The following is a 17025-nucleotide window of genomic DNA, read 5'->3' as shown; positions in this document are numbered from 1 at the left end:
TGTGTATATAGATGGGAAGTTTTTTAAGCTGCTCACTACATTAACTGCTACGTTATTACGATGCATTCTAAAAGTAGCATACATCAGTAGCCGCAGTTGGTTTAAAAGTAGGTTGATTTGTTTTTGTGGATTTTTATTGTTTTGTTTTTTTTTTTTTTTAATTTAGTGATTATAGATCTGTGGTTTTTTTTAGTATATATAAAAAATTAAAATGAGTTGAAAAATCCATGTAATTGATATAATTAAATAAAAAAAAACTCAAAATGAATTTAAAAAGGAAAAATGACTGGCTACCTGATGGTAGTCCCAACATAGTTGGTTTAGCCGGTTTTTTCCCCCATAATAGGACGAAATTTTGTTTTGACTTCAACAAAGTAAAAAGTGACAAGTTGAAGTACTTTTTAAGTAAAAAGCCCTTTTTAAAATGAGAATTTATTTTGAAAAGAATGAAGTGTATGAATTAATTGAGCTAATCTTTTATCCAATAAAATTTTTTGTTGAATTGATTGGTAATATGGTAATTATACATGAAAGATATATCAAGTTATCAAAATATAGAATAGGTAAGTATACGATTAATGGAAGGGGAAAAAAATATATCAAAGCTACGTACTACGTAAGAAAATTTATATTTAAAGGCTAAAAGACAACACGTACATATATACAAATGTTTTTTTCTAATTAAATGAATATAAACCTATAACAAAATCAAATTTCCTTTTATAATTACCACAATCCACCTCGCAGTATATATAGTAAAAAACTAGGAATAGGAATTGCCGGTATTATGTATATCCAAAATTGTAGCCACTGATAACTTAACCATGCATCTAAGTTAAACTATAGAACTGGTTTTCAGTAGTAATATTAATTTATGAATTAGTCTAATTAAATATTGAGTAAAATAAAATAACCTTTGGTAAAAGTAAAAAAGAGCTCCATATTTGTAGGTGTCCGCCAGTCCCCTTCAAACGCAAATAAACTCTCTCATTTCCACACCTCTCTTCATCACTCCTCAACTGTCGATCTCTTTTTCCTTTCTCTCTCTCTCTCTCTCTTTCTAAAATACTTCCCTTTTTCTACGTTACCATATATTCCTAACAATTCCATTTCATCACAATCAAGTAATTATGGAAACTACTCCTGAATTCCTCCATGGATCATTCACACCCGAAAAACGATACTCTGATGTTAAAAGTGAGACTTTTGCCATTGACGACCTCCTCAATTTCCCTAATGATATTGAGGAAGCTTATGATGACGTTGGAGATGTTCCAAATGCTGCTGGAACGTCTACCGACTCATCCATTATCACCACTGCAGTCGACAGCTGCAATTCCTCTGGGGACGGTGTTCCCCAGGGCCTCCCCGACACTCAATTCTCTCATGAAATTTGCTTCCCTGTAAGTCATTTGTAGGGTACTAGGGTAGATATAACATATGTGTTTTTCAACCATGCATTTTTCAACACTATTAAATGTTTATTTAATTGCTTCAAAATATTGATTACCATTTATCTTTATTTGATAAACTGTTGAATAATTGAGCAATTATATACACATATTTAGTGAATGAGCTTGCAAAATACTCGGTATAATAAAGATTTGTAATCTATTTTTTAAGAAATTATTTTTCACCAAAAAGTGGCAAATTTAGATAAAATTTTTAGTTATATATGTTTGAGTTTAAAAAATAAAGTAAAATGTTACAAAATTAAAGTTCACGTCATCAGTAGCTAGCTTTTTGTGGCAGTGAAATCTTCTCGAAAAAGAAAGTTTCATATATCACTTTACTTTTAATGGTAGCAAGCATAATGGTTATAATAAAAGGAATTTCCTACAATATACGGAGTCTTTGGGTATTTCATTAAGATATTTTAAATTCTGAAAATAAAGTACACATTTAAATTTTGCAAAGTATTAAAGCACATTTTAGTGACTTAAACTTTAAAACATATACTGCTAGTACAAGTTTACATATAGTAGTGTAATTCCTAATTGTCACATAAGTACTAGAATATCAAATGACTTCAAAAAAAAAAAAAAAAAAAAACAGATTTTCATTAGAAGTTGATGTTACAACATTTATATATTATGAGACTAATCGACTATTCATACTTGCTTTTGTAGTATGATGATATGGCTGAACTAGAATGGCTATCGAATTTCGAGGAGGAATCGTTTTCAACCGAAGACATGGAGAAGCTTCAATTGATATCAGGAGCCAAGGCCCGACAGGGTGGCTCATTCGCAACACACCAATTTCAGCACGAGCGTGACAATCATGCCAACAATCCTATATTTAACGCGGACATGATGGTCCCAGGAAAGGCCCGTACCAAGCGTTCTCGTGCTGCACCGTGCAATTGGACTTCTCGTCTTCTTGCTCTCTCTCAACCGGCGGCAACTATGTGTCCTAACCCCACCATGTCATCCGAGTCAGAGTCTGACATTGCCTCAAGCTCAATTGGCAAGAAAACTGTTAAGCTTCCACCAAAGAAAAAAGAAGTTTATGACAACGAATCCCATAACGGAGACGGTAGAAAATGTCTCCATTGCGCCACTGATAAAACCCCTCAGTGGCGTACTGGACCATTAGGTCCAAAAACGCTTTGTAATGCTTGTGGGGTTCGCTACAAATCTGGTAGACTAGTACCAGAGTACAGACCTGCCGCGAGCCCCACATTTGTTCTAGCAAAACACTCAAATTCGCATCGAAAGGTACTTGAGTTAAGGAGACAAAAGGAGATGCAAAGTGTACCACAACAACCACCATACTTCCATCATCAAAATATGATGTTTGATGTATCCAAAGGGGATGACTACTTAATCCACCAACACATTGGACCAGATTATCGTCAACTTATTTAATTAATAAGACTGGTGTAGGGTGGTTCAAGTGCAAATTAAGGCGTAATTTTCAGCTTTTTTTTTCCTTAGCTTTTGGAAATTAAATTAGTTAAATTTGCGATTTTTACACCAAAATTTCATTGGGTTATTAAGTTCTAGCTTATGAAGTTTTGAGAGGAAACAAAAATAGTGGAATTTAATTAGGAGGGGTACCTTAGATGCTTGTAATGACAATTGAGTTTTCAGTTGTCAAACTTATGGCAAGTTCTTGATCAATTTTTCATTTACTTTTGCAGCTAATTTCGTTTATCCTGTTACATTTTAACGATATACGAGTAATTCTTTTCTAATTTGCACTTTTCATATCCCTCTTTTTTTAATGCATTGTGGTCTTTAAGCCAATTGATATTATACTTCAATTCGTTAAACCGTATATGGCTATAAGTACTCTTGCGCACTTAAGGGCAATAAGGCTATAGTTAAATTCTTTAAGCCAATTGGTACTTAAGGGCTTTAAGGGCTTTGAGAGTGAGAGGTCTTAGATTTAAATTTTGGTACGAACACAAAGGTTTTGCTTGAATAAATTTACTATAAAAAACTACGCAGTGAGTTACTTGCTTCTATATTTGATAAACTTAATGTACCGTTACATTTAACAATAATAGCATGCTATCCGCGCAATGCGACAGTGTTCGTGGCGGCGGCAGTATGGTGGTGGGAACGACTGTTAATTGGTGGTAAAAGCGGCATCGAGTAGTGTAGATAATTGATATAAAAATTATTGATTTAAAAGGTTAATAATGATATTTTAAAAGAAAAAAGATTGACAATGTAATATAATCATTAGGGGCTTTTTAAACATTTTTGCTTATGTAACTTTTAACATGAAAGTTTTTTTTTTTATTTATAAAATGGTATATATAAAATAAAATATGACAAGTATCTTTGTTTATTGGTTAGGGCCTTTAGGCAATGTAAGGAAGATGCATGTCTTGCTTAGTTTATTTTGCCTTATTCGGCTAAGGTTTTATTTTGTTTTGATAGAATTAAGTGCTTAATTTATTTGGCATTTATAAACTTATTTGTAGATTTTAAATCATGTTAAGATTATCAATGTTGGCCAATTCAATAGACATTTCCTGTTTTACTCAAGATTTTGAGTTTGATTTATGGATGTTAAATCTTAGGGTTTTTCTTTTCAATACTTGTAACACTCTATGTTCAATATATCGTTGTATAGGGTACATGCAAGCCTTCATCATTATACGGCGAACTTTTTCTGATATCGTATACCTTCTGAATGTTCGGTAAAAAAAATCATGCTAAGATTTATGCAATAACGTACTCAACAAGACAGAAGATTAAATAAAAACGAAGAAGTAGACCTGCACCATATAAACGAATAAGCCATCAAATAAGATTATTTTTCTTACTTATAAACCCATCATTATTCTAATAACTTTGTGAGGTTCAATACAAGTCTTTAAGAATATCATAAACACGCAACGACTTTTTTTTTTTTTCTTTTCTTTCTTTCTTGATCGCATGGATTTTTAACAACAAAATAAAGTACCATCTAATTAAAAGTGTACTCCAATTGAAAGAAATCCAAATAACTAAAAATTAAAGTACTAGTTAATTCAATATCTTTTTATTATAAGGTAACTCACGTGGACCAAGAGTACCACTAGCTAGTCCACTATGCAATACTTATATATTCAACTTATTTAGTATTGAAAATTAATATCATTAGACGAAAAAGGAGAGTTTTTTTTTTCTTCATGTGATCATGATGTGCCTCCGATCCTCCATCAATCCTCAAGGTGAATACAAACTTAAGACTTTAAAAAGAGCAGTATCCAATGAGTGGGTTAAACATTCATATAATCATGTTTAATGGCTATACTTTTTTTCTTTGTCTAAAAATTACTTATTCTTATACTCGTATATATTTATGCCCTGCAAGAACAGCACTCCACGCAAGAGTTTCATATATATATTAAGGATATATATTCTAAATTAAAGAAAACTGATATAGCATCCTAATAAATATCTTAATAATTTTCATTAAAACATTAAAACGTGACTATTATAATCCACTCATTCTTTATCTTAATATTGTCCTTAAGTGTCATTATTATTGATCATCTTCCACACTCTAATAGTAAGAACATTAAAGGGTTTGTAAAATATTTATCTTCAAAAGACGCCAATAGAGATATCCTAATTGATGATATACACAAAAATGCGGACATCTAGCATTTTAATCAAGTAACTAATTATACAAAAACCTTAAACCTGTTTGCTCTACTTAATTAGCTAGATTTGTGAATAACACAAAGGTTAATGATTCATCTAGTAAATAGTATAATAACCTGAAATATTGATTTTCATACCAAACTCACCAAAAGTAATTAGCTAGATCACATTTCTTATTTTGTTTTTCCAAGCTACCAAATTAGTTCAAAAACATAAGCAACGTTTAGTTACTTATGTTGGACAAAACTGATGTTAATCAATATCCACATAATGTTAATCAATCTAAAATACAGATTTACATGAGTGTTTTCTTTGAAATTAAAATTGGACATATAATAGATAATTTCGTTAAACCTAAATTAATTTGTTGTTAAAAATAAGAAAATCAATCTCCACATAAGACATTGCATAAATTATATTTGCACTCACTTTTCATTGAAATAGCCCTTTGAACCCATGCCATGTTGCAATATTGCTATCTCATTCTCATTCTATATTTATTATATATTCACTTTTTTAATTCATTATATTAAAAAAAAAAACTCAGCTATGTAAAATAACACTTTAAAGTTTCATTGATTTCCGTGAAGAGGGGTTCAAGGAAAACTGAAAACGATGAAGAGAAAGTGGAGAAAGAGATTGGTGATCAAATGAATGAAAATTTCCAGAGAATGTTGATCAGATAGAATAGAATATCGAGTGTGTCATGTGTTTTGCGGTAATTTTATTCTTTAGGCTAATGTTGACCAGCTCAACGGACTCTATGTATCGTGTTTTACTTAAAAGTCTTGAGTTTAACCATTAATGATAACAAAATTTGAGTTTTTCTTTCAAATACTTGTAACTATCCATGGTCAAAATGTCGTTGTCTAAAATACGTACAATGTTTTACCATTATTCGGTGAGTTTTTTTGATGTCGTATTCCCCCTGAATGTTTGAAAAAAAAAGTTATTCAATTATTTATTTCTAATATTTTTGAAAACTCGAAAACAGATAAACTTTTTCGGCTCAAGTCACTTGGGGAAGACATTTCCTTGGCTACTAAAGTGTGTAACCAGTGACATCACCTGATTTTAAAACTACTCGCGCGTGAGAACATCAAGACTCCTAATCGTTAAACCAAATTCGTTTTCTTCGTATATTTAAAAGTTGTTAAAAAAAAATCTACTACGGAGTACGTAGTATAAATTAATTAATTTATTTAATCTGAATTGAGTTCATCCGGCCGGTTAATTAACAGCTGAAGATGCTTGTAGCAGTATAGTACTGTATGCTTGATCCTAGACATCGCTGATCCATAGGCTGGTAAATAATAATTAACTCGATTTAAGTAATATATAAAGTACGAATATTACAAAAACCATATGTACACTGAACATTAATTATAATTGAAAGTAAGCTCTGCAAAAAAAATATATAAATAAAAAATTTTTGGTGAGCAAGTAACATTATCATAAGCATCAATGCATGTTCATAAAATTATACATCATGGGATGATTTAAAATCACTTTCTGACTAATGTATATGTACTTACATTACAAAATAAATACTATAATTGGTAAAATACGAGAACATGTGAAATTAAAAACATGTTACTTTTGATGAGCATGAAAAGATTAGAACAAATGTGTCTGCAATTCATTGCATAATCTTTACAAACTAAATAATAATTTATACTAATTTTGATTTAAAAATAACTTTGTAGTAAATGTTTTTGATTAAGTAACTATTTAATTACACTTGAATATATACTTTAGGATTTACTTTCTTTTAACGGCCAATAGTTGTTGTAATTAGTGTAGTTAGGTACGTTTTTCCTAGACTAGTAAGGATTGAGATACTATAATACTAATTCAACTTTATAGGTAAATTAAACTGAATCAACTTTAACCACTGAAATAAATCTAATGGTTAAGATATAAACATCAAATTTTAATTTTGACATTGGATTTAATTCAATGTTAAAGTTATAAAGTTGAATCAACCTTAGAGAATTTTAATTCGATTAGTAAATATATCAATACATCAAAAATAAAATAAAATATAATGTTTGAATCAAATAGTTCGAGTCTTTTTCTACGGATTTTGAAAGAAGAAAATAAGAGCATGGTGTATCATGGAACATTTAAGTATTTATAGAAATAATAAAGCCTATCAAGATTATCCAGGATATAATAAAAACACGAAGAAATTAAATTAAGGATTAGAAGCTGTCACTTACATAGCTAGTATCTTTGACGGTCAATTATAAGATAACACACATGAATTTAAGTTTCTAATTAATAAAACAAACAATCGTGCATACATGAATGATTGAACACTAGTATACTATACTTGCAATGTCAAAAGATGAGTAGCTAGTCATCGTATGTTATTTTTATCATAATCTTAAGACAAAAGAAAAGACCCTGCGATTTACGACATTTTAAGTGTCACTGCACAAATATAGCAAAACAGTTGGTTGTGTATAGCTTTCATAATATATATGATGATAATAAATTGAATACTAAGAAAGCTAATTGTTGCCTAAACTAAAAGAAAAAAGAAAGAAGCTACATGTTTGTATATGTATAATATATATATTTATAACGCTTAGAATAATAGAACTTTGAGCAAAATACATGGGCTTCCATGCATGGGGGGATATTTCCATGTTCAATGTAAAGGATATGTCCCCTTTCCACAACCATTCATGCTCACCATTACTTGCCTCCTACCTTTTTATTTAATTCACTTTGTTGTTATTGATTGAAAAAAAATCATTCACGATTAAAAGTAAATTATGAATTTAAGTATCTCTGGTAGATGTATTATGTTTATGTAAAGAGTTATTGCTACCTATTATTAAAACATAAAATCAAATGAATGGCTAATCAATAATGACCAATTAGGTAAAAAATTTTTAATGGCGCATACTTCATTAATTTAATTTTGAAAATATACACCAAAAGAAGACAAGCACCATTAAGTGACCAATTAGTTAGCATCTCACAGTTACATATTTTTTTATGTTTTTATGTTCATAAAACAACACGTTAATATGTTTTTATGTCTTATCAATATTTTTTAATGATCGATGTTAAGTAAAGTTATATATATAGAAGTATTATAATAAATTATAGTTCTTCCAAGTTCAAAGAAAAAAAAAATAGAAAAACAACACACATGACAGTTGAAGAGTGTTATGGAGGATTGGGCCAGACCAGCTTGTTGGACCAAAAACCTAATGGGCCCGAAAGGAAATCTCAAATGTGACTTTATTGTTACTCATTTATTTATTTTCTTTCATAATTAAAAGACAGTTATGAGTTATGTACTAATATTACCCGGTAAAGTACGTATTTAAAGGTGTTTTTACTTTTAACCCCGATTTTAATTTCTTGTTAACACATAAACACAAAGTGTGTTCCAACTACATAAATATTTTCAACTACACTATTTTGGTATAAAAGCAGACACACCCGTTCGAGTCCAACTGCGTACGTATGATGTACAAGGCTTAGCTTGGCTCAGTTTTTAGGGTCCAGACCAGCCTGGGCTTTGGGTATCATTTAGCCCAAAACATACTATATATATTTCAATGTAACCCCTTAAATTATTTTTAAGATCAAGTCCACATGTAAGTATATAGCACCCACACAAGATCATGCCTAATTCATTATTTTTGTCCATTGACTTTGTTCATTTGTTGAAAACATTTTCGTTAAAAGTCCTCCATTAAGCTACTTAAGAATATCGAAATGGCTAATCATACCTCGAAGAGACACTTTGGATATGTATTTCAATGCTTGGAAATGATCACCAATTGATATAAATTATAAACATGTACACATTGTCCTTGTTTCCAAATTATTGAAAAAAACTTTTCTTGCAACTTTTCAAGTTGACATTAAGGATTGCTTCAGATGACTAGTCAATTATTATCATATAATAACTTAGATTCTATATTGTATCTGGTTTGGTATGCTGCAAATTTATTGGTTTTTTAACATCTACATAAACCTTTGACTTTTATATTTGCTGATAACATCTACTATTAAATAAATTAAAAAATGGATATTATTCTTGATAAACATTGCGTGTTTACTTTGGATCAACCTTTAGCTAAATCAATTGTTTACTATGTTTTCAACCATCTGCTTACAAATATTTTATAGCTAATTGTTTGGTAATATCATATTATCATCATCTGGGAGGTCTTAAGTTAATTTTTCACTTTCTCCTAGCAATATGGGTTGGAATTCCCCTGAGGACGCTATGCCGTGGGTGGGTTTATATGTTTGTTTAGCGTCTTTTCTTTGTATTATAGCAATGGCAGCCGATGCCTTTGAAGGCTTTCGGCAATGGAAACTTTGGTTTCCATGCAAATTTTTCACCATCAATGCTGCTTCCCTCACACTCATAGCGATAGCAATGAAGCTACCCGTGGATCTAACCACTAATATGTCTAGAGGTATTGATTCTACGGTTAAGCTTGTTAGCATCATGTTCTTGGTAACCATGTTAGCCAACTTTCTTCCTTCTTTAGGGCTTATGAATGACAAGGAACTTCTGATGAACATTTTAGCCTTTGGTATCCTCATAATTACAATAAGTGTAAATGTGTGGATCCAATTTAGTACCAACGCTTCTTTTGCACCTCCGATATATTTACTCATATCTCTATTTCCCCTTCCATGGCCATTCTCGATAGCTTTGATAGTTCCGGCATCTAGAAGAATTTTGGGAAACCGATACAAGGAGATTCATAGGTTGGACTCACATGGTCAACAAGTCAACTTCTCATCCAAGGAACTTGTACATCATGTTAAAAAGTATTGGATGATGGCAGAAACTGGTAACCCCCAATTTGTTATTGCTTGTTCTTCGATTTCTTCTGCTTTTGGGGTTATATGCTCACTCCTTGTTTGCATTTCACTTATTTTCTTAATAACCTTGTTTAGTGAGATATCAAATTTTTGGCATGGAGAATCAGATTATAAGTGGTCGATCGATTTGATTATCACGGTACAGTCAATCGGGGTAATCATAGGTAGTATAGCACCAATTTTTAGATGGTTGACGTCTATCAGTTATTTCAGTCTCTCCAAGAAATGGAGCAGGAACCATTTAAATGTATTCAAAGTCGAAAAACATTGGATTAGAAAGCTTCAACAATGGAAAGACATCCATGTGCTTTCACTCATCCCAGGCTTTTATTGCAAAATAGTTTTCCATAATCTCAAAAACATAATTTTGAATTTTTGCATAGCACTTCAAATAACAATTGTAGTTACATGTAAAACAATATGTCTCATTCCTGTAACTTTTATGATCTTGTTCTCTTATTGTTGGCATTGTTGCAAGTCATTGTTGAAAAAAGAGGAAACAATTGCATCCGACAACAATGTCAGGTCAGAGATGGAGCAATATACTCGATATGCTTTACAGATTGAAGACGAAGCAAAACTCTCAAAGAGAATACTAAGAAATGCACTAAAAGCTATAACTCGAGTTCTTCATGAGTCTGAAAAGAAAGAGCCAAGTAAACTTATGAAGCTTCTTGAGAAATCTACCGGATTCGATGGAGTTGTAGACTTTGACAACGAAGACGTCCCACCTTTGCACACGGATGCGCCCCATAGGTGTTGGAGCCTAGTAGCAATAACATTAACCGGTGTTGCTTTGGCACTTCCGAACATTGAAAAGTGCAATGTCAAGGGGTTTCTTGCAAGCATGAGTGAAGGCCTCGAATTTGTACAATACATTGAAGAAAGCCTGAATGCAAATGATGATTTAGTCGAGGTAAGAAAAACATCTAGACGTGTGTGGACAGAAGTTGAACTATATGGCAGGTGGCTTCAAATAGATCTTCAAAAGAATGCTCTAAAAGGAAAAACATCAAAGGAAATTCTTCGGTGCTTGGCCGATGAAATGGTAAAAACCGTGATAGAGCACAAAAGCTACAAAAATGGTAATCAAGATCAGTCACCTCATAAGCTTATAGCTGCAAGTTCCATGTATAGAATCAGTGAAACCATACTACTCCACTGTAATGATCAAGAAAATTGGCCGACGGATGTGGAGCTCTTCGAGTGGATATCAGTTACCGCCGCAGATATATTATGCGCCTGCTTTACCAACCTCCCATCCGTCATAAAAATGAAGTGTCATGATGTTGCTATAGAGAAAAGGGAACACAAAATCAAAACAGCTGCTCAGCTTCTTGGTAGATCCAAAAAGATTCTAAAGATGCTTAAAGCGCGCCAGCTTCCTAAATTAGATGCGGATTCAATGGCATACATTGATAAGTGGCATACATTATCCAAGAGCGAGATACAGATGCCCAGTGGTTCGTCTTCTTCAGGCAATATACCGGTTTCTTCAAGTTCCAATGAATCGTTCATAGTAACTTTTATGTGATGAGCATCTGTCTTTTTATTGCATAGCTTAGAAATTCACAAGGGGTTAACATGATTGTATATATGAATAGACCCATGATGTCCTCAAGATGAAATTCTGTTAATTAATTTTTTGTAGTTATTAATTAACGACCTTCATAAATATAATGACATATTTTTCTTCATAACAGAAATTTTTAAGAAAATGATGATCATATGGCTTAAAAATAATCGATGGCCGCCGTCTCTTGAAATAGTAGAGGTTACACATATTTATTTCAACGAAAAATTCGTTGAAATAAAGTTTATAATTACAAAAATATAAGTTTATAACTCTCAGGGACTGATTCTGACATTCCTGATAAGTTTTATAGTAGAAGGTCTGTTTTGTTACTTTATCGTTATGCAGGGACTGTTCTTGTGAAAAAGAAAACTTGGAGTAAAATATCTGGGTTTCTCCTCTCATTCATTCGAGTGTTCACCTCTTTTTTCTGTGTATGTATTATTCTCTGTATTTCTGTCTTTGTAATCATATAACTATTGATTCATTTGTATTGTTTTCTTTCTCTCGAGTATGTAACTTGATTGTTTAGAGTTGCACACAGTTGTGGACAACCTAGTCCTTTAGATCTGTACACGATTGTGAATAAATCATTGTTATCGAGTTGTAACTTGTAAGGAGCTTGATTCTTTGGTAATAAAATTCAGTTCGATTTAGTATTTTTACAAAATTGTAACATGTTGATCGTGTAGTTATAATAATGTTACCAGTACTAGCGGCTCAAGCCATGTTGGAGCCTAAAACAAAACTATAAAATGAGGTCTATATATTTACCACTAAAACTTATTTAAAAAGGAGAAAAAAAACCCAAAACGTATTACAATTCACTCAATCAATCAATCAGTTAGCTAGCAAAAAATAAACTTGGTTAACGAAAGTTTGGTGATGACTTACCCTTGAGTCACCACTATTAACTAAATTGATATATTTAACATATATATAAAATTTGAGGCCTTCAATAATACGGGGCCTAAAACCCTTGCTTTATTTGCCTTACCTTTGAGTCACTACCGAACGTTACAAGATACAAGAAGTTCAAGTCAAATTACCCAAATGTACAATGGTTGTAACCTATATATCTTATAACATCTGGTTTTTTAATCGTACTGACCGAGAGGTTAAAACCAATTGTTGAAGCGGGTTTGTGTATTTTATAAAATGTTACTGCGCTTATTTTATTATAATAAATTAATATAGTCACAATACACTTATAGTATAGTTAAAAATAATACCAATTTAATTGTTACAAAATTTAAACTTAAATTTAAATCTATAAAAGGTTTTCTCTTTTGTATAAGATTCGGGGAAAAGAATAAAAACCAATTTGACCAGTTCAACCAGGAAAAAAGGCCGGATCAACCATTTGCGGTTCAATTCCAAGAAAATTAGGCCTAAAAACACTTCCTCAATACGATATGGGTACAATCTAGGCTACAGAATATACCGTTGGTGGGTTTAGGACCATTCAATGGTTACAAAGCTACGTGGTTTCACACGTAGCTTGCCAAACCGAGGTTACCCAAACTGTGCCCAAAGCCGTGACCTTGACGGCGGTGTAGCCGCGTGGTTTGGGCCAAACCGCGACTCCAAGTCGTTGGCAATGTCAACCCCCTATTGCATATTTTACTATACAAGCTTTAAAACAAGTAGGATTTAGATCAAGTGAAAAACTATTTGTTTTTGGAGACAGAGCTTAACGGTTCGGTCGGGGTTCTTTTGGAAGCAGCAATTCTACGGGCAGGGGCGGATCCATAGTACTATAGGACCTACCTTAGACTTAAACTTCTATACGAACCATGGAATCAGATTTACTAGGAACTACCTTGGATATGTACCAGGAACTACCTTGGTATGACCGACAGACAGTATAAGACGCCTCACTGGTATAGAAAGATGATCATAAAGGATTATTTTCTTTAATGGTGGATTGGTGGGTTTTACTTTTCTTGTCAGTTTGTCACAAAGAAGAAGAAGAAGATATACAGTATGTTTATCTCATATTTTATAGTTATTATTTCAATTTTTTATAAAATCCACTATAAGTTTTAAATATTTTCAAAACAGCCCCTAGCTATTTGACTATGGACATATTTCGATATATGTTATTTTATGAAAGCCAGCCGTATAAACATAGTTGCTAAAATTTCAATATAGTAATATTACATAATTAATTAAGGAAACTACACAACAATATCGGGCACTAATTTATTTTTTATAATTATTTGATTGATAGGCATATGTGGCATGACTGTCAACCTCCCTAAGACTTAATCTTTTATAAAAATTTATGTCATAAGTGTGTATTTGTCTTAATTTAATAGGGTTTTGCTAACTATATCTCTAACGGTTTATAATTAACGTATTTAGAATAATTGTACTTTTACCATAAAGTACTTAGCATTTTCTACTTTAATAATGCATTTTTATCATTTTTAGAACTTGTTTTATGGTAACTTCTAAATTAGTTATGGTTTAATCTTAAATATGACTTACTTAATTGAATGTAAAATTTTATTATAAACTTTGAACATAACATTATACTCAAAAAAATGTTTTTATATTATTTTATTAGATTGTGTCTTATTTTTCGTAGCAAGCATAATTCATGTTATAGACAGTGTAGTGTCGGTCTGACCGACCAGACCAACTAATTAACACACTCACTTTCAATTTTAATAAGTTAAGAAGGACCTACTTTTAAGTGAAACTCTGGATTCACCACTATCTACGGGTGTTTAATTATATCTCACCTCTCCATACTTTGTGAAATGGAAATTTGGATATGGACATATGGTTGTTTGTTACTATACAAGCTTTCACAAAGTGCTAAGTGACACATCGTCCATTAATCAAAGGCAGGACAAACTTTTCTTTACCTTTTAAGATTAGAGAAAGGAAAACTTTTTTCTTGATTCTTGACCACTCATCCTAACCAAAACTGCAAAAGGAATGTTTTACCAAATAGCTACTTATATCTTCCCTTTTTCCTAACTTCATATACATTTTTCTAGAGATATCAATCATCAGTCTAAGTTATCACTTCTCGTCTAGAAAAAAAATGGCTTGGGAATCTCCAAAGGACGCCGTCCCATGGGTGGGTTTGTACATTGGTGTAGCCTCTCTAGTTTGCACTCTTGCTATGGCAGCAGACTTATTTCAAGGTTTTCGACAACGACCACGAAAGCTCTGGTTTCCATGTAGATTTTTCATTATAAATGCTGCTTCCATCACACTCATAGCAATAGCAATGAAGCTACCAGTGGATCTTACTACTGACATGCCCGATGATGATCTTGTTGCTAAGTATGTCAGCATTTTTTTCTTGCTCGCTATGTTAGCCAACTTTCTCCCTTCTTTAGGGCTTATGGGTGATAAAGAACTTTTCTCAAATATCATAGCTTTTGGTATCCTCATAATCACCATTGCGGTGAACGTGTGGATCCAAATGAGCACTAAGGTGCTTCCAGCTAGACTCGTAGGAAAAGTTATACTTATGTTTCCCCTACTATGGCCTTTTTCGGTAGCTTTGACAGTTAAATCATCTAGAAGGGTTTTAGAACTTCGATATAAGGATTTCCATAGATCAACTACAAATCAAATAAAGTTACATTTATCTACCGATGAACTCACACATTGTGTTAAAAAGTATTGGATCATGGCAGAAACCGGCAACCCCCAATTTGTAATTGCTTGTTCACCAATTTCTTGTGCTTTTGGGGTTTTATGCTTCTACTTAGACATCCTTACTTTAGGTTTTTTAATTGGCTGGTACCTGCGAAAACCACTTTATACGGATAAAAAGTCTGATTATAAGTGGTCAATCGAAGTTATTTTAATCGTGCAATCAGTAGGGACGGTAGTAGCTACTATAGCACCAATTTTTAGATGTTTCACTGCTACCACCTATTTTCAACTCAACACCAGATGGAGCCTGAATCATCTAAATGTGTTCCGAGTCGAGAAACATTGGACTGGAAGGCTCCAACATTGGAAACAAATTCATGTAGATTTGCATATCCCAAACAGCCATTGCCGAAAAGTAATTCATACTGTTAAAAACATGATTTTGAACTTTTGTATGGCATTTCATATAGCGGTATTAGTAATATGTAAATCCATATGTCTCATTCCCCGATGTTGTTTGATATGTGTTTCTGGTTGTTGCTATTTTCGAAAATCATTGTTTAGAGGAGTTAAAGAGGAGCAAAATACATCTACTACTGATGCCACATCAGAGTTGGAAAGATATACTACTTATGTTGTACAAATCGAAGAGGAGGCAGAACTATCAGAAAAAATATCTAGAAGCGCACTCAACTCGATTAGTCGACTTCTTCAAGAGTCGGAAAAATATGAGCCACGTAATCTTATCAAGCTTCTTGAAAAATCTAAGGGATTCATGGGAGTCATAGAGTTTGTTGATGATGAAGTCCCGACTTTATTAAATAAAAAAGAAACCAGATTTTGCTGGAGTCTAGTAATAGTAACCTTAACATCGATTGCTATTGCAATTCCTAATATTGATGATGGTCATCTTAAGGGTTTACTTGCTAGCATGAAAGAAGGCCTCGAATTTTCAAGACATATTGAGGAAAGCTTCAACACAAATGGTGACTTGGTAAAGGCAAGAAAAGCAGCTAAGCGAATTTGGCCTGAAATTGAATTATACCGCAGATGGCTAAAAATTGATCTTCAAAAAAATGCTTGTAAAGGAAGTACATCAAAGGAGATTATTCAGCAGTTAGCTGATGAAACAGAGAAAATCTTGAAAAAACTCAAGAGTTGCAAAAAGGGAAGTTTAGATGACTCGCGACATAAGTTTATTGCTTCAAATTCAATGTACAGAATCAGCCTAACAATTATGCGCCACTGTGATGCACAAGAAAACTGGCCAACAGATGAGGAACTTTTCCAGTGGATATCAACCATGATCGCCGATATACTATGTGCTTGCTTTACCAACCTACCGCGTGTCATAACTTCAAAGTGTCATCACAAGGCAATAGAGAAAAGGATAGACAGCATTTGGAGTGCAGCTCAACTTCTTGGTAGATCCAAACCGATATTGAGTATTCTTGAAGCGCGTCAACTTCCTAACTTAGACTTGCACTCTCGCGCATACTTGGATATGTGGCATGCTTTACCAAAGAATGAGATACCAAATGGTTGTGTTTCTCAGGTCAGGGGTAATACAGCTTCTCCATATTCCAATGAATCGACCATTGTTAATATCATATAAGTTTGTATCGCTTTATATTCAAAATCTGGAAATTGTCAGCTTTTTTATGATGTAGCATAAGTATTATAAATTACCCTACATGTAGTTTCTGTTTATCACTAAGAGGTTCATGAATCAAGCTTGATAGTAGACACCGATAGAAATGGGAGCCTTATACAAGTAAAAATGAATTACTTAATCTTATTTGTGTGGTCTTACTTATCTGGTCTTTATATGTATCTGTGGTATTATGGCGT

At 32.6% G+C, this 17025-nt stretch overlaps 3 protein-coding genes across 3 annotated transcripts; all 3 read left to right on the top strand.

Moving 5' to 3' along the window:
• The first annotated feature begins 1099 nt into the window (after positions 1-1099).
• Positions 1100-3094, top strand: LOC122583337 (GATA transcription factor 12-like). The gene is made up of 2 exons (XM_043755755.1): positions 1100-1403; positions 2130-3094. Exons 1-2 carry the CDS (start codon positions 1131-1133, stop codon positions 2868-2870), a joined length of 1014 nt encoding a protein of 337 aa, XP_043611690.1. The 5' UTR covers positions 1100-1130; the 3' UTR covers positions 2871-3094.
• Positions 3095-9339: 6245 nt separating this feature from the next.
• LOC122583736 lies at positions 9340-13305 on the top strand. The gene is made up of 4 exons (XM_043756112.1): positions 9340-11455; positions 11830-11984; positions 13010-13147; positions 13201-13305. The coding sequence occupies exons 1-4, from the start codon at positions 9340-9342 to the stop codon at positions 13303-13305; spliced, it is 2514 nt and encodes an 837-aa protein (XP_043612047.1).
• Positions 13306-14608: 1303 nt separating this feature from the next.
• On the top strand, positions 14609-16789 carry LOC122583735. The gene has a single exon (XM_043756110.1). It carries the CDS (start codon positions 14609-14611, stop codon positions 16787-16789), a length of 2181 nt encoding a protein of 726 aa, XP_043612045.1.
• Positions 16790-17025: the final 236 nt, after the last annotated feature.

The sequence above is a fragment of the Erigeron canadensis genome, chromosome 9 (assembly GCF_010389155.1).
Source record: "Erigeron canadensis isolate Cc75 chromosome 9, C_canadensis_v1, whole genome shotgun sequence".
Classification (NCBI taxonomy): domain Eukaryota; kingdom Viridiplantae; phylum Streptophyta; class Magnoliopsida; order Asterales; family Asteraceae; genus Erigeron; species Erigeron canadensis.
This window is presented reverse-complemented; position numbering and strand designations above follow the sequence as displayed.